At 40.9% G+C, this 27,713-nt stretch overlaps 1 protein-coding gene and 1 long non-coding RNA gene across 2 annotated transcripts; one reads left to right on the top strand and one right to left on the bottom strand.

Annotated features, from left to right (window-relative positions):
* Window positions 1-3,576, bottom strand: LOC111261975 (uncharacterized). Its single transcript, XR_002681306.2, has 2 exons — window positions 3,291-3,576; window positions 1-2,641 (listed from the first exon to the last, which is right to left on the bottom strand). It is a non-coding gene; the product is annotated as an uncharacterized LOC111261975 (long non-coding RNA).
* A 265-nt stretch (window positions 3,577-3,841) lies between these two features.
* LOC111261974 (cell adhesion molecule Dscam1) lies at window positions 3,842-27,321 on the top strand. Its single transcript, XM_086968911.1, has 16 exons — window positions 3,842-4,308; window positions 9,599-9,707; window positions 11,110-11,285; window positions 11,741-11,920; window positions 12,409-12,516; window positions 12,788-12,935; window positions 14,335-14,483; window positions 14,643-14,768; window positions 15,000-15,244; window positions 15,705-16,029; window positions 18,372-18,560; window positions 18,850-19,023; window positions 20,240-20,511; window positions 21,849-22,061; window positions 24,229-24,385; window positions 24,826-27,321. The coding sequence occupies exons 1-16, from the start codon at window positions 4,140-4,142 to the stop codon at window positions 25,131-25,133; spliced, it is 3,048 nt and encodes a 1,015-aa protein (XP_086825037.1). The 5' UTR covers window positions 3,842-4,139; the 3' UTR covers window positions 25,134-27,321.
* Window positions 27,322-27,713: the final 392 nt, after the last annotated feature.

Below are 27,713 nucleotides of genomic sequence, written 5' to 3' on the forward strand. Positions count from 1 at the left end.
AACAAAAAGAACAAACTTAAAATAGTAAACATTTAGGAAACCATTCTACCCTGTTTTGTTTCAACAAGGGAAGGGTCAGCAAATGAGCCCGCAGCGCGAAGTCTACGGTTCAGATTCATGAATTTAATATTCATTCTAAAGAGATGATATTTATCAAACGTAAGGTCACAAATTTAGATGGCGCGAACAAGCAGTATTTTCGCATAACAGACAAACCAAATCAGGTTAGTATTGATTTTTTGTTCCGTCAAGGATGGCGTCCAAATTTTCACAGGTAGAATCAGTTGAAGATTTTCAACAGTATCAGGCTACAGACATATGCTACGAAATTATCCAGGTGATTATAATTTGTATTAACAGCTGTCCCGAGAAAGTCGGAACGTATTCTTTGAGTCATCTGACGTGTGTCATCAAGTGACGTGCCATTGCCAGAAAAAGTAGTTGGTCATCATGGAAAAAGTAGTTGGAAAGAATCTATCCAGCCTAGGGAAGGTAAGGCTAGGTTTGAACAAAAAAAGTACCTGCAATGCAAATAGTAACATACCAGTGCGCACAGGCGATTATTTGATGAAGACTGCTAATGGAATCTGTCCAGAGGAGTGCTTTTCACAGTGACAGGCGCTGCCACATTTACCACAATCATAGTATCGTATATTGAGTACTAATTCAGGTGGCAGATTTAGGTTACATTTTAGTATAGTTGCTATAGGACATCTAGGGATTTCGTAAATTTCCATCGCACGCGTGCCTTCTGTGATGAGTGTAGAGGATTTCCTTTCGGTCAACCTGAAGTACGCCGGCGATTTTGAAGGCCGTAACTCTATAAAATCCTACTTGATTATTGCCTTATTTCATTTATGGTAAGACTGTGCTAAATCATCTGTACTCATTTTGAGGAAATACGTTCCTTGATGAAACAATGATACCTAGGCCTACGACCACGCAAAATACTTAGATCGGATGTTATTATTCATTGGTCGTTTTTAATAGCGCCTCAAAAAGTAGATCATAAAAATCATCAAAAGAAGCGCCGATTCGTATATGCATATTTAGTCTTTTCTAACGGAAACATGAACGTCGTGACGATGGACAACCACAATAGAATTGATCACATCATCTACTATTTAGTTTTTACTTATTTTACCGCCGGTAGAGAACTGCTTTCAAATGAAAGAGTCCAGCTGTACAATGGTTCTTATAACCATTAATTATCACTACTATTTCTGTGGGCGAGACTCCCTTTTCCTAGCTCCTGCTCCTGCTCCTGCTCCTGCTCCTGGAGTTCCATCTATGTTCACATCTTAATGTGTACTACAGCTGATAAATATCGTAGAAGTGTAACGCATTCTGGATACCTAATCGTTTATAATTTGAACTGAAATAATAATAACCTCTATTATTGAGCTATTAAGTTGCCAGACGTCAACTCTTCAATTACTCTTCAGTAGCGTACGACTTTTCAGTCTGATACCTATATTAGTATACTTACTATACTATTTTAATGGTAAATAAATTTTCAGCGGAACCAACATTAAATGGATAATCAGATATTTTGTATATGTATGCTTTAGACACACCAAATGTCAAATTTATCTGCAGCGTATACGCTATAACAGCGTCTCGCCGAATAAGCTTGCTATTTCAGGCTAACTGTGATCGTATGTTTTATTTAAATAAACAGAGAAGTCCACTTTAATTGTATCTAGCTTTCGAATTCTAGTCTTACTTTACTAAATCAATTTAAGCCACCTCTTTCACTTTTTTCAAACATCTAGTAAAGTATATTTACCTTTTATTTTTAGACACTGGAACGTTTATAAGCCTTGTTTGTTATTCCAATCTCCGCACGCTTTTAGGTTCTGTATTTCTACAAATATGGCATGGATTACTCGCGCTAGGTTAGAAGCCGGAACATGATTTACTATATACCACGATGTAGTGTTTTCCCTAGTGGAGCTTTTAAACGGCCACCCAAACCGTCTAAGCGAACGGCAAACCCAAACTACTTTTTTCGACATAAAAGATGCGCTTTGCAGAGGTCGACTGTGAAAAAGAAAAAAATCATCCTTATACTTTTTAAAATATGTGTGAAAAAAAAATAAATAAAAAATTAAATATACTGCTAACAGATCCGTTTTTTTACAAACGAGTTTTAGAAACGCAGCCAACGCTGTATCAACAAACCGTCGCCACAGAGTAGCAAGGTCTGTTTTGTCGCAACATAAGACGAAACCTGTGGGTCCGGGATACTGGGGAAGGCTACCCTGTCCAGGGACGCCTTTGGGCTGGTCATTTACAGTTGGCGCCAGCTACAGAAAGTCACGGGTGTAGCCGGCTACCAACCAAGGAGAGAAACTAATTTTCCTGAATCTAGAATTCGGCGCCATATGTCTCGATCGTGTTTCTTCTACTGTTTCCTTTCTCGCTCACTCTTTTCGAATACATATAGATTTGAGGGGAATTTCCTTTCAACCTAGCTCCAGCAGCTTGTTGACCTTAGCAGAAGCCAGTTAGTTTTCCCCACTCTCTGCTCCGGTGCCGCGTAGGTTTCAGTGGCCTCGAATTCGAATTCTAGTTCACCTCATATATAGTCGTCGTTCTGTGATTTCATTCGCCCGCCTGTTCCAAACCTTTGCCAAGTCTAGAAGGAAACAAAAAAAGTTTTGGGCCCGCTTTAAACAACACGTTTACTTCAAACATTTATAAAAGCGAACGGTCGTGTAGCGTAAAGTTCAAAATGAAAATCACACGGTGCGCGTACCCAGTATTCTCCCGAGAGCTTTTTAGAGACAATCTATATTTTTTTATATATATATTTTTCTATATGGTAATATAGTAGAAAAATATATATTTTTTTCTACTATATTACCAAATTATTGAGCAGTATTGATTCAACCGTGATACAGGTATAACTACTACTGTGACATTTCACGCCTTGTGTAGGTTGTATGTAGGTATTGAGACAATTACTATATTCTAATTGTATTGGAAGTAATTGAGCATTTTTGCAGAAATATGCTTTACAGATTATTCGCACACGTTCCAATATCTTCGGAAAAGCGAAATTGAAATCAACGCAGCACTCAGTTAAATACGTGTCGAAATTTACATTTTTCAAAATAACAGTGGTAGGCTGATTGGCCTCTTAACTATGGTAAGAAGGACCCCCCTTAATGCAAAAATTTGCGATTTGAGTTACCCTGCATTCCGCGACTTACAGAGGACTTCCAGTATGCTGCTAGTCATTCACGCAATAAATAGTAGTCTGATACAGTTAGAAACCAACATACGTGTTAGTAGAAAGAAGGTAGCGTAGCCAACACTTTTGTATTATCGTGATTCGTACCCACAATGTAATCCGTAGTGCTTGTCTCTCTTTTGATATTTCCATTATTTCTGTCTTTCTTTTTCTGTTTTTTGCCGACTAGGTCAGGATCGTTGCTGTGTGAAAGCTTCCTCCTGTTCACCTTCGGTGAGGGAGAGGGACAGAACTACCAGCGGAGTGAAAGGATTCTCCGTTCGAGGGTGAGGGGACTCTTCCGAGGGCGTCTAACAGCAAGTGGGTCGAACTAGCAACCAACCTACCCTTGACCCAAGGAATTGGCGAGGGAGTGAAGTCAGCCCTCTGGGTCCTATGAGTTGCCTGGATGCGTGGTAGGTGCCTGTGTGGGAATGCACTGCTCGTCGGCATTGGCAGTGTCCTCCCTGGGTTTGCTCCTAGCTTTGTATCGGCTCGACCCTTCCTCCTCCCTCCCCACCCACCCGGCGAGGCGCTTAAGGGACAAACGCTCGAAAGATCCGAGCGCCTGCTGATGCTACTGCCGCTGGTTCTGTAGCCGCCGCCTGCTGCTGCTGCTGCTGCTGCCTGTTCATGAATGCTATGGCGGTTCGCTGAACGCGAAACGCGTGAGCTGGTCCCGTAAGAAAGGCCTCTAGTGCTCCCTTCCTGTACGATTCGTTTCTTCTACTAATGATTCGCCAACAAATACACCAAAGGATGCCGAGAGCGCGAAAAAATAAGGCACAGTAAACGATTGTCGTAGTAGACGATACTAGAAAAACTAGTTCTGCCTGCTTTTCGTTCAGAAGTAGCCTTTCTGTGTGGAAACCTGCGTGATTATTTATTGAGTGGTGGGCCCATGAACTGTGAATCTGTGAGGTGCTACTGCAGACGTTCTGTGCAAGCCCCGACGCGTATGTACGACGTGAGAGATATGGAAAACATTTCGCTGCTTTTTGCAAGATGCGTGATGGCCATCGGGATATTGGTTTTAGCACCGGCTGCTGCGTCAGCCGGTGGAACACAAGGTGAGTAGTGATTCGATTTGTACCGACTAGAGAAGCGTAAAGTTTTAATTGATGCCTGTGGATACGCAAGCATGCTCGCCGTTCATCTCTAACATACAAAAGTTGAATGCATGTCGATGTACGCAAAAATGTGGAAAAAATCATACTATAAAAAAGCGATGCTCGACGTACGATACCGGCTCTGTTGTTCTGGCCGGAGTGACGTCATACGGAGTTTCCTGAAAACCTGTTGCCGGAAACAACTGGAGGACCGGGTCTGTACGGCTTGATGGCCTGTGCCAGAAGAGCTCGAAATCGCCCGATTCTTCAAGCGGCAGGCAGTGTGGATTCTAAACGTATCATAAAGAAAGGGAAACGCACGCGCATAGCGGGTACTGTTTATCATTGCGTCGTCTTAAGGGAAATCTGTCTTAAGGCATACAAATACTGCTCGTCAATGGAGGATACTGCGAAGTTAAAGAAGGCCTACGCGAAGTATCTCGGAAAAAAGCAGAACGGTTTTTTAGAAGAGATCATTTGACTACATTCGTTTGCATACCGCATGCTGGTGCGTAGTAATACTTTATTAATGTTATATAACATATACTTTAAATGATGTTTTTTTATTTATATCGACTTTGCGGTGGACCAGAAATAGTTGCGCGCAGTTGCTCTAATTCACGTACTAGACCCTCATAGATGTAAACATGGACAATCCGTCTAGTCCCAAGGCCAGCGTAGCTGGTGACAGTGTTTTTTCTTAGCTAATATGATGTCTGCAAGAACGCACACGCAGGATCTGTGGTCTCTTACTGTGCTACCGTTTGAAAGCTATATAACTAGTTGTCATATAAGCGGTCTAGAAGATAACGGTTGACGATAGCTGTGGCGTTGACGTAATCGATAACGACGTAGAATGCACCCTGTCTGGCTGTCGGAGTGGGTCGCATAATGATTGGTGGAACGATGCGTGCACTTTTAAGAGTTCTAATTTAAGATTTGGTTAGTCCCAACTTCTTCTAACAAATTTCAACAATTATAGACAATTCTCCAAATTCCATTCTCATATGCTTAACGGTTTCTCCCGTTGGTTCACGTATCTACCTGTATGGCTGACTTTTTTTTGACATATCAAAGACGGTACATTGGCTGAAGTAGTAGAAGTTACTTTCAATGAGAAGGATGGCTTTTTCAGTTTCGTTCGACCTGCTTATAACAGAATAGTGCGTCTGTGTAAAAGGAAGGACGCATGCGGAGTGCAGAAAAATCAACACCTTTCCACATGTAGTCGATAGCCGCTTAGGTGGTGATTGAGCTTTTGTTCCTGCGATCGACTCGTTATGATCATCTATGAGGACAAACGGAGACGACGTTCGTATAAATAACACAATGAACGGGGAAGTCTAGAAGACGGCGACGCCACGACAGGTTTTCCTAGTGTTGAGTTTTTGCGGTTGCTGTTTTTGGCTCGGATAGTTTTTAATCGGTTTTCTTTGAGCTTTTAATTTGGCGTTTTCTGTTCAGGCACTATTTCGATGGTCGTACGTACCCATACCCACGTGGCACTACTAGCCACATCCTTTACTTGCGATAAGCTATTTCAGGAATCGACTATAAGAGCTAATGGTTAAACTTGACTTGATCCAGCTGGCCAATTTGTTGGTAGAATTTAACCCAGATTCTTATATTAACAATCAATATTTCATTTTGAAAACTCTATAGGTAAGAATGATACTCCTGTGACGTTGCTAGTGACTCTTTATCATACCCGGAGTCCCTTATCGGCTTAACTAAAAAATAAGATTTTTTGGACAATTCGGACGATTTCTAACTAATAAGTAATATAAATAAGCCTTCAGTAAACAATGTAGCGAGGTAGTATATAGATGATAGTCTTCACATCAACGGACGTACGAATCCTCGTCACGCGTTTGTGTCTTTAGAAGGTGCCGACTTCACTAATTACATAATCGTCCCTATTGTCCAAGTGGTACTACATCCTTTCTGCAGCATGATATGTATCAAAGCAATATTTTCATACATAACTATACTTTACTTCGCCATTAAGATATGTAAAATGCTGGACACCTTAAATGTTGAAACGAGAAAAACTCATGTAGGACTGTGCCAAGCATGGATATAGTTCGTTATTCCATAGCCAGAGCAGAGAAATATCTAAAATTCGCGCTTTGATAGAGCTCGCCAATGGAGTCGCACTATTCTCGTAGAGCTTCCTTACGAGGACAAGGTGCAATGTCCGTGCTAAACGGTATAGCTCTATTTATGTGAACAAAGCTAAGATTCGCCTTAGGTAAGAGATATTTTTTCCCTAAAGTTAGGCTCCTGTAGGAAATATCATCTTCACCACCTATCATACTCATACGATTTGTTGCTCCATATATTTCTGCCAGCTCTCCTTTTTATAGAAAATTGTTATCTAGGGCTATATTTAGGGCCAATCTATTTCAGTGATGCTAAGGCAAGCAACACAAAACGCTTCACAAAACCGTAAACAAATCTTCGCGGTTATTCGTGTTTATGATTCTTACATTTGCGGCTGCTTTTAGTACGGTGGTCATCGCACGAAGAGGTTGCTAGTATTCGATTTAAATTATTTAAATTCAATTTCGCGTTATGATAATATTGAAACTCTGTCAGATAAAAAAAAAAAAAAAAAGGTTAATAAGCTCCTTGTACAGGGGTAGAGGATAGCCGGGGTGTGCTAGGTAATGGTGCCTTATGTACTATTATACGTTCCGACGGACGCGACTCAAAATCAGCCTTTGGTCGCGAGCTACTTTCTAAGTTAACTTGAGAAGTTAGTTGACACGGTAATTGTTCAGCGATCCGCATACGATAGAACGGTCGATTACACAACTCGTTCCTATGGTTTGCCTTCATCAGTTCACGTAACACGAATTACGAAAAACACGTGCGTACAAAACGAAACGTAGACACGGTGTCGATTTTGCGACGGAGAAACGTGTGATTTCGAAGCGTTTCGTATTTATATTGTTATAGAAAATGATTCTGTGCGACTTCTGCGCACACGTTTAGTTATGGCCGAAAATACTGCGGTTCGAGTAGAACGATCGAATCCTCTGATCATAACATTGATTAAACGATAATGATCGTAGGCAACATGCGTTCATCTGGCAGAGATTAACAGAAAGTATAGTTGTTTCAAACGTAGTTATCCGACAAAAGTCTCACCAAAAGACAGGGCCAAATTAAGCTATTCTGTGCAAAGATGACAGTCCGCACCGATACGGCCAAACTGCAGACAGCTACAGCGTTGTCTCCGAGTCTTGCAAGAGTTACATTTACTTTTCTAATGGCGCGCAGTTATTCCGCCGATACGCAAATGATCTTCTAATGTGGAGGTGTGGGTAAGGAAGGCCTACTAAAGACAAATGATTAACATTTAGCATCTGATACAGTCAAACTGGATTAGTTTAAAGAGTCCTTTGGGTTTGTGTTCTTATTTCTCAAAGGCCTGCAATTACAATTGAGCCTCTAGACTACTTGAGCTGGCTAGATGTGGCATCAGAACAAATCAGGTAACCACTCTCAAAACAAATGCAGCTTCATTCTCAATAGCATTTTAACAGTAGTTTTAAAAAAAAAAAAGGTGTCTGGCACTCTATAGGAAGCGTTACACCTTATATTTGATTATTTGTATCGTGGTGGGTAAATTTTAGAGTATATGAGACCAACTGTTTGACTTGCGCTTGCTTTCCGAGATCAGCAGTATAATTTTTGAGTAAGTTTTAGTCACTTATATAACTTGGTCATTTGAAAGTTTAGAGCAGTAAACAAGCGCGTGAGTTCGTCGATATGGGTCAAGGATGAGCTGTCAATAAAATTCATCTCGACTTTAGTTGCTTCTGTTTGAGTAAAAGGAAACATTACGAACGTTAAGAGGTTATATAGAAATTTGCGATAAAAGTGAATCGTTGTCTGGCGAAGCGTCTGTCCATACGGGTCTCCAGAGCCCAGTTTAGTTTGACCACTACGGCTTAATAATGAATAAGAGCAAGTTGAACTAAAACCCGTATAAACATCTTAAAATTTATGCAGAAGCACACCTGCAAAGTTCAGAAATTTCTCTACTTCGAAACTTATCGTAATGGAGAGTGTACTAAGCAGGTTAAGTCTGGTCTATCGTGAAACATGGACAGCAATTGAAACAGTAGATCAACGAGCTAGCCCGTTGCCACATTCAGATCGTTGTCCGCTACAGCATATCCCAGCCGTCTTATTCGGATACAGCGTTGGAAACCAATAAAAAGTGCCGTGTCAACCTAAAACTCAGGCATAATTGTCGTGGTTCAGACATATAATAATTAATCAGGTCAGCCAAACTAAACGACCCACTGATTTAGTCCTCGTAGTAACGGCCGACCTCGAGGAAAAACGATTGCCGTCATATGGCAAAGTGACGCGACCAGTTAGACGATAATATCAACGGTAAGGTTTTTTGCGAACTTTTTTTTACTGCAATTGCGTACCTAACTCTGAAAAAACATGTTTACCATCAATTTTCATCATCGTCTCTTTTATTTTTTTAATTTTGAGGACCATTTTCGGAATCGTTTCGTAGGATTGTTTTGTGCACCCTGTTACTGATAGCTAGCGTGTGGTGAATGTGCCTGTCTTTCGCCTCTAAATATGCTTACATATATGCAAATAGGCGACAATTAACTTAAAACAGTTTTGCAATATCCACAATACTTAGCTCAGTTATGCATCCTCCGAGGTCACATCTGAGCAGAATACAGCCCGTGTCGTTAGTATTATATGATTATAAATAAGGAGCAGAAACTCCGAGGTTGAGGATTTATCGCGAATCAGGCAGCTGGCAGTTCTGGCTAGCTTATGTATGTTATTAAAAGATTGATGAAGTGACAATGTGTCTGCTAATGTTGTCGAGCTATATGAGATCAATGAATGGCCAGTTTGAACGAGAACGTCGAATTTTCACCTGAAATCCTAGGTGGCAAAAAGGACAAACTCGTAATCAATCTGAGTACAGGGCGATAGCTTTTAATCAAAGCGAGAAAAAAGCGGGCTATATTAATGTGTTAATTAGTTGTAAATACTTTTGATAGTTTGTTTCTCAGGCTGAAAGCTAGCCTCTACTAGTATGATAGCATTAGTTCAAGGCTTAAAAATATCCAAGTACAACACGTAATGTAAACGGTGACCTCGTTTTGCCGCTAACGTAATTCCTTAGCGCTTAGTCACCATCTTGCAATAGCCAAAAGGCGTATAACCATTATGCAATCGTACTGCAAATCTTGATTTACAGATAGTCCCGAACTTCACAAAATTTATATCGATGCCACTCTACGTATGGGAGAAAAGGTCGATATAATGTGTTCCCTTAAAAGGGGCTCGCAGCCGGTCAGTTTTACGTGGTAAGTATCTGTTGCTTTGAAAATTTGTCCTAAAATTGACCTGTTTCATACACGAGTACCTACGAGCACCGAACGATTTAAGATCCATTACGGCATACACTGATGATAATAATAGCAGCTACCGTGCTACGAGTACGCCACAGATTACGGCCGTACAGTTGCAAATTACCGAATACGTTTTAGCATTCGTAAGCAAAACCTGGAAGAAAATGTACTTTCTGTGCTAAGGAAAATCTGGTTTATTTGGTTCACCGTATATGGGCAATGCATTAGATCGAATACGACCAAACATTGAAGATCTCTGCGAGCAATTTCTTTATTTGGAATATTACTGACCAAGCAGAATAATAAGCATGAGCGACCTTATTTAACTACAAACGTTTATTTTCTGGAATTGAAGCTTCCAAGGATGACTCCAAATAAGATTCTAGTTATTATACCTTTAGACATTTTTATCAAACACAATTCCTAAGAGAAAAAAAACACATAAAGCAAGAGCAATTATTGTTGTAGCTCTCTTTCGCACCTACGAATAGCCGAACGAAAATAACAAGTAACAGGTCTTGGCAAATTTATATTTGTTCACTTTTCAAAAACTCTCATTTGTTCGGTAGCAGCGAAGAGTTTCTCAAGAAGCTCCTCAACGTTTCGATTTGAAACCCGTTTACCTCTTACGTCATCCTACATAGCGACGTAACGCCTCAACATACTTATAATACTAGACGTATCGCTAATGCATTTCCCTACCGAAGAGTCGAACGCAGACTGTGGCGGCTTCACGGTTCCAGGCGCAGATCTCTCAAAAAGTATCATCCTACATTGCTCAGGTGTACGCCGTCACCCACAAAAAACTTACGGACATTTGCCCGGTGATATGTTCTATTTGAACTGTGCACCTAACTTTAGAAGGAACACGCAGCAGCTATTCGCCGTATTTCTGTTGGGATTAGAAAGTGTATCGTACGTGAGTACGTGAAAGAAAAAACTGACTGCGGGCTCTACGACAGTCGACTGTGTAATGATTAACCCAACAATGAAATAATGGTCGGCAATTTACTTGCGTTGTTTTGCTATTTAATACAAGATGCGGTTTTCCTACTAAACTGCAACCGAAAAAAAAGCAGTGTATTATAATACGTTCAATGTGCAGACCGATGCACTAAGGTCAACATACTGTACGTTACGGGATACTGTCTTATAGCGGTTAACTAGTGAAGGAGACTGGTGTTTCACATCGAGGAGGGCTCAATTCCATGTTTCTAAAAAGGACACCGTAGGATTACTAAAACGTAAATGAACTCAAGTAAAAGTTATTTAAGGCATCTGAATGGGTAAACTGAGCTGGACATGACCACTAGACAATCTCGTTTGTTCTCTTCGTTGATTTTCAATATTGCTATAGGTATAAAGATAATCGTCCAATCCGCGCTGGCCAAGATGGCTACCAGTTAGATGAGTTAAGTAGCAAAAGTATATTGACGATTGAACGCATCGAGAGACGGCACATAGGCAATTATACATGCGGAGTAAACAATGCCCTCGGGACAGACTCGTATACCGTTCCTGTTGTCGTAGAAGGTACGTAATTTAAATTACATGATCTATGTATAATGTGATTAAGCTTTAATATATTATTAAAGCACTTGCTTTCAACTCGTCTTACCAACTTTGTTTAACACTTGTCGTCTCATCATTGTTATTATTATCGTTGTGGCTCTACGAATCGAATACTTTACTTTTTTTTATATGTACATTCTAATAATTCATCTTATTTCTCAATTAAATAATCTAACCTGACAGCGTGAGCATTCAGAAATCAACCGTATTGCATCCTACCGGCGGTGTGTCTAGGTTACGCTTTCGACAAACGATTTCCAACCTTACTTAGTTAACATCGGAGCCATGTTAACTTGTTGCAGTGTACTACCGTCTGGTGAAGCGTTTCATATATAAATTCACGATTTGGCAACAAGTTGCTTCGCCACTATATTGGTAAAGCTCATGTTTACGTTATTCCGGGTATTTGTTGACAGCTCCTCCGTCGTGGAGCCTGACGCCTTCAGATACAACGGCCCCTACCGCTGGGCGTGTGCTTCTTCACTGTGCGGCCGTTGGCTTCCCGCTGCCCAGGACAAGCTGGGCCCGTCAGGGTGGAACTCGAGAAGAGTTTGTTCCTATACAAGATACAGACAGGATCACTTTGCATAAAAATGGTAAACTATGATCGAAAAATGTGTGCGTGTTGTTATAATGGCAGCCGTCAAAGTACCCCAGTTCAAACGATGTGCATATATAGAAACGCTTCTACAATATTATATGAGCGTATACTATAATAACAACGATTCGTGTAAATGCGAGCACCTATCGGTATCAAACTAATGCTAAATAAGCTCAGGTTAGATAATTCGATACGCGTACAAATCATTGTGTACTACCTACCTGTACATCCTTTTTTTGCTTCATGTCTTCATGGAAAAATTACAGATAGAACTAATATATTTAATTGAGAACAGTTTTTACATGCTAGTAGACGAACCGGGTGGAATATGTAAACGTCGTTTCGCGACTGGCACAAACGTAAGCTAGCTTTTCCAGTTCAATTTCCCCCCGGCGATATATTTACGTTGACCTCTCTGATGGAAAAGCAATGTTCGCAATAGAGCTTGGCAGCTTTATACTACTTTACAACTGGCTATTTCAGGAACACTTATAATTAACAATGCAAAGGTCGAAGACGCTGGAATGTACCGGTGCGACGCAGAAAATACGCACGGCAAACTCCGCCAGGCGTTAACGCTCACGATAAGTGGTATGTACGAATAGCCAATTGAATCGTAGCTCCATATGGGTGTGATTATGTTCAAAAGAGACGGTTTCTAATGGACTCTATAATGATCGTTAGATGTGTGTCGTTGCCTCATCTCAACGACGGTGAGCGACACCAAAAGACGCATCAATTCCTAAACGAACAAGACCTTGACCGAATTGAGAACAAAGCCCATGGCATAGTAGATGCGCGAAACGTTTCATCACCATCTAAGATCTAACTGTACATCTGTGCCTTGCGCCGATAATAACAGCTCCGCCGACAATAATTGAGCACGACGAAACTTCAACGATCAGACGCGGTCATAGCGTTAAAATGCGATGCGAAGCCACCGGCGACTCACCGATGACGCTCATCTGGACCAAGGATGAACGGCTCTACCAAAACACCTACGTTGAAGGGTAAGCAGTAGCCAGAGTTCGAGGCCGATGATTGTTAATCACCAAATCACTTATGGTTTTTTATTCTACTCAGAACAGTGTCGTCGGACCGCGCTGAACCATTTTCGAATCTAGTTTGCACGTTATTTTTTTGAGAGACAAATGTCACTGATTCCTAACTGTAACTGAACATAGATGGTCTGAAATGCTCTAACAGGAATTTGTCTGATCTCTATATTAATAATGCTATTATTTTAAACAATATTCAAGCCGTTTGTTGTAGTAACTGAAAGTGCTAGCTAAGCACTGAGCTAGCATCCGGCTGTTTTCAATTTTAATAGAACATTTACATCGTGCCTCGGAACAAACCATGCAAGTAACTCTACAAAGTAAGATAGAATACACCTTGTCCGTTTTCCACCTGAAGAGTTGTAGAGGTACCCTACACGACATTAGTATAAGCAGGTATGGGAAAAATAGTCGGACGGCTCAAGATCAGAGCCAGCGAACGACGTTATTGAACACAATAAACTGTCCTCGTTACCACGTGTTTACTTGCACGTATACGTGGGTCGAAATCAACAATAAGCAACTTTCGAGCAATCAATGGTGTGATCATAGCGCATAAAATCGAAATTGAATGACCCCGTTTACAAATTGGTCATAGCAACTGACTAATTTTCTCGAAGCATCCCCATGTTGCCATCGAAGATGGCTAGACCAGTTTCTTTAGATATATATATATACATGCAGATATATTAGGAGCTTCATTGAAATATCAACCAATCAGTACCTGGAGAGCATACCTATTTAAAGCATTATCCTTGCCAGGGTCTTCAGTTCCACTGGATTCATTAGAGCAGAAACCATGTACAGTTTGAACGACCATAGATTTCTTAATTGAAAATCTGATATGTCTGAAATCCGCTGCGATATTCTATAATTTTGCTATAGTTTAACACTCACATCAGCATTTCGAAACATATTCTATTTGCTGTAAATTAATCATGGTCCCGTATTTTCAATTAATCACACCGTGACAAGAACGAACGATCCTGACCAGTTATTTTTTTCTCTGTATCTAGCTCGGATTTGCTTCTGTTTTGGCTGAAGAGAAAGAAAGAAGCGAATACTAGCGTAAAAGGGTTTCCATCATACTGTGCCGTAGCATTTGCCTTGGATCAATTGTCGTCCCCTCCTATGAGCTATAACGCAGATATGCTGCGAAATGCACGGGTCTCTATCCTTCCCATCGAGTGTTGTGCATGATAGACGCGAGCGATATCCATGACGAGTTGTCTTTAAATTTAGATATAAGTGACAATCTGAATACTAAATTTTCCTACGAAATCTCAATAACTTATTCTGTTGTTAAAGCTTGAGTATTTTTGAGTCGAACCTTATTTGCCCGTTTCTACAGTTATGACATCATCCAGCGGGTGATGCCGGGTGGGGTTCGATCCGAGCTTCTAATCCACAACACGACCCCGGGTGATGCAGGAATATACACCTGTAAGGTGTCGAATCCGTTCGGCCAAGCCTTGGCACTTACCCGCCTGCAGGTCCTCGGTATGTAAGCGTTGATGGTGGTTGCATGTTCTTCTTGCTAGTACATGTATTTAGGTACTAGCACTTACTGCATGCTACCGTAACCAACGGATGCATTTGGAAGGCGACAGGGACGGATCTCCTAATAAACATTTTGGCATAATTTTCGGCGATTTTCAGAACCTCCATTTCCTCCATTGGCTATCCGAGTAACAAACATTGCAAGTAAACAGGTGCGGTTAAATTGGCAGCCGCCAATTTCGGTCGTGAATAACTACATCGTCAGATACTGGAAAGAGGGTAGTGGTAAGCTTTCTTATTATACCATACAACAACACTTCGTAAAATAATTGTGTAACATCCGCAATTGACTTCATGCGGAAGTGATGAGAAGTTAACATCGGATCTTGTTTAGTCATGAAGATATCCTGTAGACTAGTATATTTGGGCTAATGATATGTTATTGAAGTATTGCAGCATGTTTTTATGACGAGTGCAGATAGGGCAGCTAAACTCGCTTTGAATGGCACCATTTAGGTGTATCGAAGATAAGCCGTAAGCTCTCGGTGCTGTCAATAGTTGGATCGGAAACTTCTGCATTTTTGGCGGATTTGCACCCGGGCACAACTTATGGGGGTTATATGCTCTCGGAAAACGGAGTTGATACCTCCGGCGAGTCTGGCTTCTTCAGATTCACGACTTTGGAAGAACCCCCGAACGCATCACCTCTCGACGTCAAACTCCTTGGTGTTGGAGCCAGGTTCCTCAAAATTCAATGGAAGGTAAACTAACAGCCGCAGCGAAACGGGCGTCATAAAGATAAACCTCACTGATTAATTCCAGATTTGACAGGCATTTTTCTTGTATAATTATACATACAAAGCTATTGGTATTGAACGTTTCTAGCCCGAATTTACGAGCTCGGCTTTTAGTATATTTGTAAAACGAGGAATTCACCCGAGTAGGGAAACGCGTAAAAGAATAGTCTGATAAAGTGTTTATTGGTAAATCAATGGGGTGGAATTTTGCAAAATTTTAACTCAATGCACAAATATCATACAAAAGCATTCTCACACGCTTAACCTCTTAACAAGTTGCTATCGGTCCGGGCTTTTCGATAAAAGTTAAAAACAGATACTTTCTTTTAATAGTGGAAATATTTATACAGATGGCTATAATTCATGCAGGTTTTTGAAGGGCAGTTTTTTCCCAACCATGGATTAATCCTTTTTTCTAATGTAGGCGGTTCCCGAAGACCATAGAAATGGGAAAATTACCGGCTACAATGTTGGCCATAAACAGTTTGATTCGGATGTCCCATTCACCTTCGAACAAGTGCAGGGTGAGCCCGGAGAGGCGATTATACGCGGTTTACAACCAAACACAAAATACGCCGTTGTCGTACACGGATTCAACTCGGCTGGTTCGGGACCACCCAGTCATCGATTAGTCATTACGACTCTGGATAAAGACCTTCCTGGTCCACCGAACTTCGCCGTCTCTCACGTTACGTCGAAATCGGTTTCGGTGCAAATTCGTGAGAAAGCAATTACAAGTCACGTGACTCGTAAGTTATCCAAATCTCGAATTGATCTTAATCTTGCATATGCGTGAACCCTTAAAGGCTTGATCAGGGTAAGTTGATTAGATCGTGACAGCAAAAGTCAAGCTTACATTTTCAGCTGTGATTTTTTCTGGTTACGAAAACCAACATCCCTTTTCTAATAGAACAAAATCAACAAAAAGAAACTGTGTATTTTAATCGCTACACACTAAGTAGACTGTGACGAGACTCTGACGCTCCCGTAGTTTTCCGATAGAAATGCGAAGCTTACAGTCGAGGATCGACAATCAAGTGAGATAAATTGACAAGTAGCGTTTATGAACTTCTTTCAACGCGTCCAGGTTTCATAATCCCCAAGGTTATTAGCAGGAAGTTATCAAGCACTTTCTGCTTCGTGCAATATTGTTTACGAAGTGCTTTGTAAACGTCATTGCACGAACATTATTATCTATTATTTGTAAAAGGACTTTTTTAGGAAAGATTATTGTCCTCACATGAGGAACAGTTAGGCCAGTTTTTTTCTAGTTGGCACACACTATATCTAGACCACTTTATCTTTTGTATGCATACAATAATGGCATACAAATATACCCAAACGTATTGAAGAAAATATCCGTCTATGCCAATAGCAAACATTTGCAGTGTTGGCATGATGGCAAATGTTGGGGGGGGGGGGGGTAAGAAAATAAGGAGGGCTGATGATCTGCGGGAAATATATTAATAGAGTTTTCATTTCCTCTAACAGACAAATGTTTGTTTTACGGATAAGGTGATCTTTTCCACAGATCAGATCTTCTACTCTATTATTCTCTTTATACTGGGTCCGGTTGGTTTAATCCTCATATCCGACCAGCTTCACGATCATCACCACGTTCACCTTTTGACTGTGAAGCTGCTAGGTCCTCATGCGGCGCTGGCTTCGTTTATGCGCGGTAGCCAGTCTTTGTTTAGCTTTCCAGGGCAAACGCTGCCACAGCTCGATTTCTGGCGGTTATAAAGATTAAGCACACATAGTCATGATGAAACGATTCTCGCTATCCGGCAGGAGCTAACGAACAGCTATAAGAAGATCCGCTTCCTTTTCTCATATATAAAGGTGATCGCCTGTCTCAAAATGACGCAATCAAATGTCATGGAAGGAATTTCTTGTGGTTTCTTCATAGCAGGAGCAATTTGGCCAGATTACACAAGAAACAATTGATATTGATCATCTACTCATTTCTTCAGTTACGTGTGATCAAGGCCAGATAAAGACATAATAGGATGGTTAAAAATACATTATCTTCTTTTTGTCATCTGATTTAAGATTACGAGTAAAGTTCTGATGCATACATGTTGAATATAGAATACGACCAAAACTGAATGGATTTAGAATCGGGGAGAAATCATTGGTTGCATATTGTTCGACTCTACGATACACAATAATAAAGCGAGAGAAAAACTATCTAGAAAAAAAACTTACATAAGTTAGAAGGGAAAAAGGTCAAATGTAAATCTAACTGTGTGCCAAAAATGTGCGCACGTACATTTAGATCGTTCAGCAAAAAAGGCATCTCCTGTCCGTGACGAGCAATAATAAAGACCAGTTAAAAGAAGGACTACCGCGTAGTATGAACCGAAATCACTTGTCGATGTGTGCAATAAAAATGCTTCAAATAGAAATGCCATATATACATACAATCGTATGTATTTACCTAAAAATTACTGCCGGTACCGTAGAACATGGGTTTGCCAGATGATCTGGGTTTTTTTTTCTGCTAAATGTTTATTGTTCGAAATGTCAGGTCCACAGTCACTTTAGTATTGCGTCAGACATACGCATATAAATGTTTACGGATGGCGTAAACATTCGACCGCAGATGCATATAATTACCTCTGTTACTGCTGCGCGACGTAAAATGATTATCGTTTAAATTCGTAATTACTAGAAGTTATAAGTAATCATCAACGTTAGCGTTGATACCCTTCACACCTAGATACTGCAGTCACGCCTTCTTGCGACCCTAAACGGCTTACCTAGCCGAAACTTTTTATGCAAATTGGCTCATAGTTATTATGATACGTTACCTTATCAAAGGTTCTCTGTTGCTGTAGCGAGTATTTCGATGTTGTATCAAAATAAAGTTACCTTTTTTTCGTCGCCCACATTAAAGATGCTAGAGGTGTGTGATGCGCTTCTTTAATCGCCCAAACCCAGAGACGTGATTGCGCAAACGTATATCGTAACAGCGTGATTTAGAATTGCATTAGAATTTCATTAAATGAAAGCTTGATAAAAGCTCACCTTTATACATGCAACACGTTAGCTAACGTTGATGTTATGTTTCTTTTTTCGTTCCGCTAAGAATTTGTGTTATCGTATCGGGAGACCGGTATCGACCCATGGAAAAGCGTATTTTTCCCACCACATACCCACACACTGAACGTGGAAGGACTCCGTCCAGAGACCAACTACGAAATCACGATCGCTTCTTACAGCGTCCACGGACGGGGTGAAAGCTCAAAACCGATGGCATTTAAGACCACAGCAAACGGTATAATTTTGTCACTGTAATCGAATATATTATATCTTAATAACCATATAAAAATCGGCATACTAGGAGATACGCTCATCGGAGGATGGATGAAAATTGTAGCGTGATAAACACTCTTGTTGAAAATCTCAAAAATTACGCACTTGAAATGTAATGTTGGAAAAGTAGCGTTTCCTTTTTAGTAAAAAGACCTATGTTTATATTTTTCCATTAATGGTATATATGTATTTCTATTCACTATTAAATTATGCGTATTTGACGTGCTGTAATTGTGTCGCGGTTAACACAGATGAGGCATCAAAGACGATCCTTGCCGCCCATAGCGGGCTCCTGACAGCGGAAAACGTCGAAATCGTCCTGAGTGAGCCTCGCCTATTTCTTCCATTGCTGTTCTGCCTGACCCTTGTTGTTTCATCAATCGTCACGGCTTACGCATGCTATAAGCGCGTTGTAGCCAAGTACAGTGCGTGTCACATACGGACGTTAATTTGACCGATATTTACAATTAAGTTTAGGAAAATACGCTATACGCTCAATGAACATCTTGCATGTATACTGGACAAAAGTGTACATAAACCGTGCTATCTCATATATTGACATATATCGTGCGAAAGCGAACTTCCGCTTCGGGTGACCCGTCGTAATTATGGCACACTTTATAATAATATACCTTCACTTTATTGTGTGAGGAAGCCCACTGAAACGTCCGGCCATTTGATTGTCTAGCACTTGTGAAGACCTAGTGTAAACGACGCGTTCTATTTTTTGCTCTGCCAATATGATCTAGCGATTGCGTCTGATCCTTTGGCTGGCAAAACATGTTCTACAATAGCTATCCTGGACCATCGTTGTCTCCTCGAACCAATTTTTTGATAGTTCATGCTAACGATGAAGCCTCTGACTGAAAGTTCGCTCGAAATGTAGCCATTACAGATCGATGTCTATTTAGGATAAGCTGGAGATACGTTTTCTTCTCCATTGTACAGTGATAAAATAATAAAAATCATTTCATATACTGTTACATGCATACTATGCAATGTTAAAAGAAAATACATGCGAACCCCAGTCCTATTTTCCTCTCGGATTCGAATATGACGTACGTTAACAGGAACACTGTAGACCTTTTCTTTTTTGCCAATGCGATATCAGCCGAAGGCGGATGCGACTCTGATTCAAACCCGCGAAATCTCTACATTGATTCGTATGATTGGCTGCTTCTAACCTACATGGCAGTTTCGTATAACGGTCTTTCGTGAGACTCTAATGAAACAGTCGAATTACACCGTCGAAGTAATATGTCTGGCTCCTACGAATCGAATCGAATACTGACTGCCTAGTAAATACATCTCAAGGTGCTTCAAGTTCTCAAATAGATGATTAATTAACTTAATTTTCCCTGCTGCTCCTGATGAAAAAATTGGGATGTAGCTGTCGCGAACTAGATTATAAAATGGCGGGTTGTATGGTTGGTTATGCCTCGTTCAGTACAACGGCATATCTTGCGCTGGCAATAAATATAATACCGTAGCTTTTTTTCAGCTTTGGTTATGGCTCTTTACGCTTGCATATCTCGCTATGCTTACATATATCTTGTGTTTAAAGGTATTTGTTGCGTGTACGCTCATGTGTTTTTGTTGAATGTTCGTGCCTGTCTGTGTCCTACGCGTTGTTAATTTCAGCGGTGTTCAATAGTCCTACAGGAGGAGCGCCGGTACTTCAATACCAGACAGTTCAGGGCCCCTACGGAGTACTCGAACGAGAGTACTGCGTTCTCCAACAAAAGCTCTATGGCGCTGCTGGTGGAGGCTATTACGGAATGGGGAAAAATGGAGAAATGATGTACGATATGCCGTACGATGCCGTCATCAGCACATCGTTGCCTGTCCATAATGCTGCAGCTGCTCAGCAAATACCTGAATCCACTTCGGCTGATACCGTTGCAGCTCTGGCAGTACGTAACACGACGCGTTTACTGAGCCAACACAAAATCAACTGAGGAAATCCGAGCCCGCTTTTATGGAGCAGTTTACCTTTCCTTAAACCTACACATAGCTATTGAGTTAATTAGTAACTCATCAGTTAACTATTTAACTAACTAGTCAATAATTAGCTAATGAGTCCTGAGAATGTTTGCACTAACAGCTTCATAACGGCAATGGCTGACTTCAAACCGACTGCCATATGCCGGTTGAGGAAATCGGCCAAATGGCGAATTTTCTCATTGGATCTTTCAAGTCTTACGTCCGACACCGCCGTTGGCTCCCAGCACGGAACAAAGTGTGTGTATACTCGGATTCGAACGTAGACCACAATATGTGTTTCAAAGACTAGCGTGTAAATACGCTACCCACCGAGCAATCACGAGAAGACGCGGTAGCTTACGCCATTGATATATGGCTTTAGGTCAGAAAAGGTTTCATTTGCTTCTATTGCGTGTGTCTGTCAATTGTTATGCACGTCGCTCTCGTGTGCAAAACGGAAGAAACATGTGTATTTTTCGTAATTTATTTTTGAAATAGAAGCACCCCCTAAAAAGCCGTTGTTTACGTAGCATAACTTCAGTAATTCTAGTTGTGATCTAGCTTACTCACGCAATTGGGCCGACACAAGCTTATTCCTGCTTGCAAAGGGGTGCTGCAGTTCGAAATTCCATGTTGTCCCAAATATGGTGATGTTTCAAAAATATTGGGTATATCAAACGCCATCACATCGGCGGCAAAAACTTTTGTTTAGGAGACGTAAACAATTCTATGGTTGACGGTGTATATCGCGCTCAGATTTACTGTTATCTTATTTATTCCGAAGTCGAAACAGCGAGTCTGAATCGGTGTCTAGCGCTTGTCCAGAGCAGGAAGTGTTTGTAAGTTCAGGCCAACAGCCTTACATGAAACAGGAAACAAACGAAAACAAAGCAATTGGATTCAACAGTGTTCCATTACAATCCATGTCAAGTAATTAGGTGAACGTTGCATCTGTCACGTGAGTTGTGTAACGTAGATTAAGGTGTGAAAGTATGGATCAATTATACCTTTGTGTATCGGGTTGGAAAATAGGTTCCGGCACGCTATTTGTAAGCCAAAAAACCAGAGCAAGCAGAAGGAAGTACAATGCTTAGATTTAGGCCGGTTAAGGGTAGTCTGAACGTGATTGATCGAGGCTCGATTAATAGTTGACAATCAGTAAAAAAAAGCCGCTCTGCAGCTTTACGAATAGAATCGATTGCATGATTAGATGCTTTTTGAAAACTGCAGCTAAATATAGTAATCAATACTATCACATTATTTACAGCAGCCAAAGGACTGTTACACGATGCTGAAGGGAAAAGACAATCGACAATCGTACATTGTAGCGCCCGCCGTTCCCGAAAAGGACGAAGCTTTGCGAGCCACCCTTCGCGCCGAAAAGGCGATGAAGATCCGTAAAGAACTTCAGGAGGCTCGCGCGAACGGCACCATTATTCAAGCTGATATTCATTCGTCCGATGACTATGTCAACGATGAGGTTCGTAGACTGCTCTTACCGTTTATTCTGCGTATCAATCCACTATCGAGTCTGTAACCCTAATTTACTGGTGGTCGTATTGAAAGTTAATCGTAACCAACCTCGGTTATTACAGGTAATTAAACATACGTCTCGATTGGGCATCAAATGGTCTATCTGGTTGCTAAATTACCTTCAGGCAGTTTACTATTGAGTACAATAGAGAAGTAATTTTCTTTTAGAGTCGATACGAAATTTGAGCGAAACATGCCAATATGATTTAAGAGCCCATATACACGAGGCTGTACGAAGCCGCAGAAATTCTTCGAATTGAAAAAACCTGTAGCATTTTCTGATTTGGAACTGACACCATGTTCTGGCAAAGATAGCCATAATTTTCTTGTGCTAGAGTAATGTTTCGAACTTTCTCGTATATTTTTTTATATATTCGTGTGTATTTTTTTTTTATTACACACGCGATAAGTGTATCAAGTACAACTGATTTCTCTTTAACTGGTTGATAGCATTCATATTACTCGAACGTAGTTAGCTTTCACCGCTAAGCTCGATGCAGTCTTTTGCTGTGAAGTACACACTGTGGGGATGGCGTATCGAGTCCTTCACGCATTTGGTGACTTCGTCTCCGACGACGATAATAACAGCAGACAAGCGCATAGCTATCAAAATAAACCTTCAATGAGTGCCCGGTCGTAGACTAAAGCCGGCAGCCAACTACTCGGCAATAGAGAATGACGCTATAAACGTTTTAGGCCTAAATCGTATTTTGTTATTGGTGGTTGTGTTTTTACGAATCAGAATGAAACCAGCAACATCTTCTCATATGGACCTAATCGTTGGCATCGTTCGTCGTTCCTAACCCTCTATACAGTTAATAACAGTATGCAATTGTTTACGTTACGTTGTTACTTATGATTTAAGTGGCTCACACAGAAGTCAACCCTTTATCGTCGTTATTTCTTGTATTGGTCAGTTGTTAATGTACTCTACAAACGACAGGTCACGAAGAATTCTAGCGAGGAGCTTATCCATCGCCAAATTTTCACTCACACATACATATTTCTATCGAAGAAAACCAAATGTTGTGTTCTTTGCTCAATAGTACCCTATGAATCAATGAGCCGTAGCTACACGACCTGTTTCGTGTGTCAATGGGTATAAATTTAACCAAACTCCAGAATTTTATCATATCTTGACCGTTACTTTCCCCATTTATATGAAGACTGTCCGTTCTGTTAGAATGTGCCTTCAATAAGAACGTACTTTGGTATGGCAAATGACAATAGTGAAACTGCAGGTGCAGGACCAACTCAATTGTTGTCAATAAAGGTTTATTGTTTTTGCTTTTTATAACTTTATACACTGTGATTTTTTCTATCTACGCTTAACGCTATCGACTCATCTCTTGATCTAGCCAATACAGCATCCGAAAACTAATATATTGACGGTCTGTAGATGAGCAGATGGTAATCACAGCAGTATTGCGGGAAAATGAGGGTTCGTAGTAACTCTATAACGCAACGGAGCTCGTCACTTGCAGAAGATATGAGGTGAAGCGAAACAAGAAGGAATTACGCAGTCTGTTGGATCATCTCAGGCGGTTCTGGAGCTTTAGATCGGGGTCATGTGCACAGAGTAATCGGGAGAAAAAGATAGTATCGGGCATCTCCGACCAGTTTTTGGGGTAACATATAGATAGAAATGGTTTTAGACAATCTTCTAAAATATTGAACGTATTTTAGACGATAGGTAATCAAGAATAAAACTGCTGTGTACGTCCCTGTATGGGTGCAAATGCGAGACAATAGAATCAATACCTATCCAACAGCAACACACATATAATGGTGGCTGGCGTTGGATAAACGACGTAAACGATCAGTGTTGGGCACCGACCACAAATTCTCTGTGACGGCAGAGTTTCTGCTAAAGCAGGGATCCAGCTGTGATATAAGTTATAGTATCTGCTTCCGATCTGTAAACTAGATGGGAGCTATTGAGTTCAATGTCAAGGAATTTTCACATGTTCAAGTTGATTCTGACGCGTCTTAACGTATATATGTCGATACGCCTTTACCTTTTACTTTAATAGCGAATTATTTCTTTTATAGCCCCATCTATCGTGTTAATATTATGCCAAATAAATTGTTATATAACTGATTTCGTTCGGCAGAGCGAGGCAAAGGATGGCACATTCATACAGCCCACGGAGAACTCAGATCCCGAAGACACAGATAACGACGGCGATGATATGGAGGAGCCCGAGAACCATACGGAGCCAACTGAGCTTGGAAACTCCTCTACCGGAGATTCCAATCCGGACGTTAAAGGTAATAGATGCAATAATTGTACTGCCACTACAACGATAGCATCGTTCGTGTATACCTGTACCGTGTATACCATGTACACAGTCATTCGGCATCATCATCATCGCCTTCGTTGTCTAGATGACGCCATCAATTAAGCATACCGTCAAGGCGATTGCCTTATCTGCCACCGTTTCCGTCATCATCTTTGAACGATATATTATCACGGGCTTCAGTTGAAAATCGGTCGATACAGGATGGACCCCGAAAAATATGAAAATGCTTTAATGCATACTTTACCATTTATTCTAAACCTTCGCGTTGCAGCTGTCACACTAACAGCCATGATATGATGGCAGCGAAAATCGTTATCTAGCTTTTCTAATTGTCGCTACCATCAGGCCCTGACCTACTGCTAGCAAATACTAACACCAGCCCTTTAAACCCGTCACGTACCTTGACAGGAGACACGTCCGACCGAATGGATGCGACCGAACTTTTAATGAAGAGTCCATCAGATACTGCGGTGATTCCTATTGAGCCGGAACCTGCACCACCTGCGCTACCCGCGAAAATGAAGCATCTACTCCCATCTCCGACTGCACTAACACCAGTCCCTTTTTCGGTCACCATGCCAACCATCGAAACAGATATTGAAGGTCCGATATCTTCAACGACACCTATTCACATCGTTCCGGATCTTCCGTCACCCCCTGTTGATGACTACGATGTCAACTGGCCGGCACCCCCGCCTCCGGAGGGGCTCGAGTAACTAGTTAAGCTGCAGCGAATGTGATGCGTCGCATGCCTCATGGTGCGGAATCAAGGAGAACGTTTCGTTCCGAGAGATGCGCAAAGCGTGCGATAGCTACACTGTCATCTAGTCATTTTAGTTGATCGAGTCATCCTAAAAACATGGAATAATGGCGGTACTTTATGCAATAAGAAGACAGGGAAGTAAACAGGCGTACACACATGAATATAGTAAACAAAGGGGTATGAAGTCGGTTCTAAAATGCTGACTAATAGAAGTAGCCGAAATTGGCGATCTACTTCTTATGAAGAAACGTAAGCCTACTGAACCGTTTCGACCTGTCAGAACCTATGGAAACGGATCGAAAAGCGTGTAACAGTTGAAACAGTTGTGCCAGAACATCGTTGAACATTGAAAATCGCAATGGTAAGGATAGAGCTAAGAGAGTAGCCTGGATATATACGTGCGTTACGACAGCCTATGTACGCATGCTAAGAGGCATTCAACTTCAGAGTGACAAAGCTGTGGCTGTATGTGAACCCGTGCTTACGTCGGTTACTTTTTTTTAGGTTAGGTTTGTGGGCTCCGCTAGTTGATTGGTGAGCGATTGTGTGACTGCAGACAATATCGGATGTTAATAGTGAAGTGACTGCGATATATAATCCTAATGTGGAAAGTACGCTGGGAAAATTGAAAGTATTTGTACATGAAAAAAAGTACTGCGACTGCGCAAATCGTCCCTATAGGTATATGAAGCACTTTTAATAGTGAATTATAAAAATATGCAAAGATGGTATTGAACAAGGAACATGCAGCTGCCAGGTGAGCCTTGCACGATGGTGTGCCGGTGGTGCCATTTCGAAAATTACCACTAACCGTACAAAGAAAGACGTGCAACGATTCCAATAATGAGCGACATGCAACATGTGCACTATAGACAATCTAGGAAGGCTTAAATTTGATCTAGGCGAGTAAACCACATTTTCTTACTGACACCCATAACAAATCTTCTATAGGCTCTAGCGAATATAGGCGCGGATACGTCTGAACAGCTTGCCGCTCAAGGTGCAAGAAACGATAAAGTTCACGCCTTATTAGTAACGATGGTAAACAAGCTGACTTACTGAATGGGAACACGGACAATTATAGGACGATGTTATATAATACTACACACTATAGCGATGATATCAGACTTTTTATCAGAACAACGTTCAGGTACTTCCTGATATCGCGGGTGCTACTATTAAAGGCGTTTAGTCGTACGGACACTAACGTTGACACTCAAGAACGCTCACGACGTATTAGAGTCGGGTGGGCTGAGAGAAAGCATGCCGGAACTAGCTCACGGGTGGGCTGAAGCTGAACGAGACGATATATTTATAAACACAATTTACGGAAAGCGTAAAAGACAGCGTGAGTGTAGGTGACGCAGATGATTGAGTTTTCGAACAAATATTCATGTGCGATTTCGGTAATACGTAAAAAGTATATACTGCCAAGTGATTTAGTGGCGATCAACAAAGCGGTACGAATGGAAGCCCCACCGGTGTACTTCATCTGGTAACATATCTAGTACATCTAATGGTTGTTATATAATATTTGCACTTTTTTTTTTTTTCTATTACTGTATTTCCATTTCTGTGATTTGGGGATATGAAACAAACGCGAAGTAACATGATTCAAATAGAGGCTGAGCCGACACACAAGCATGATATTACCGTTGGCTATATACGGCAACACTATATACATAGCATTTGTATTATTTCTACGTTTTGTATAATACTGCTAACTGTGTAAATATATAAAAGACGAATAAACAGAAAAATCATTAGAGAAATTTATGTCTATTTGAAAATGATTCAGTTTAAAAATGGAAATGATATTTATTTAGTTAATTGTCGCTGTGTGAGGGTAAGAAATTCAACTCAAACCCATGAAAACCTTCTGGTGGTGTTATATGGGGCATGGCCATAAGGAACTGCAGTTTTAATTTCAACCAACTTACGAAATGTTCCAGTTGTTTTTCAAACAGGATCCAACAGCCTGATTTGTGTAAACGTTATGTAACTGTTAGTCCGTATATATACGTGTATCGGTCAACTCAACCATCACTGCGATTTACTGTCAGCGGCCCTAACTAACATTGTCACCAATATGACGCATTGTAGATGTTACTGAAAGCATGGGGCAGGTGCGCGTTCATTCCGTACATGCTACCTGTAACCGTACATGCGAAATCATCGTAAAAATCATGCACACCATTGCTCGAGAACGAACGATCAATATCTAAATAGAGTAAATTGTGCAATATTCTGAAACTAGGAAAATACTTTAACACAGAATCGTACGAGCCAGAATCCATATGACGTGTCTGTGGCCGGCTCAGTACAGATGACTAGGTACCTTTTTCTGTTTGTCTGACGCAGTGTTATGGCGCGTTAATCTCCCTTCCCAACTTCATGATACGAAACACAATTAATTCACTTCCAGACACAGTTAAATCATGACGCGATCTCAAGATATGAGCGTCAGAACTACTGACCGGGTATTTCTTTCTTCTTTTCTATCAAATTTTCGCTGAACTAGATTTCTTATCTA

Source organism: Varroa jacobsoni, unplaced genomic scaffold, assembly GCF_002532875.2.
Source record: "Varroa jacobsoni isolate VJ856 unplaced genomic scaffold, vjacob_1.0 scaffold_620, whole genome shotgun sequence".
Taxonomy (NCBI): Eukaryota; Metazoa; Arthropoda; class Arachnida; order Mesostigmata; family Varroidae; genus Varroa; species Varroa jacobsoni.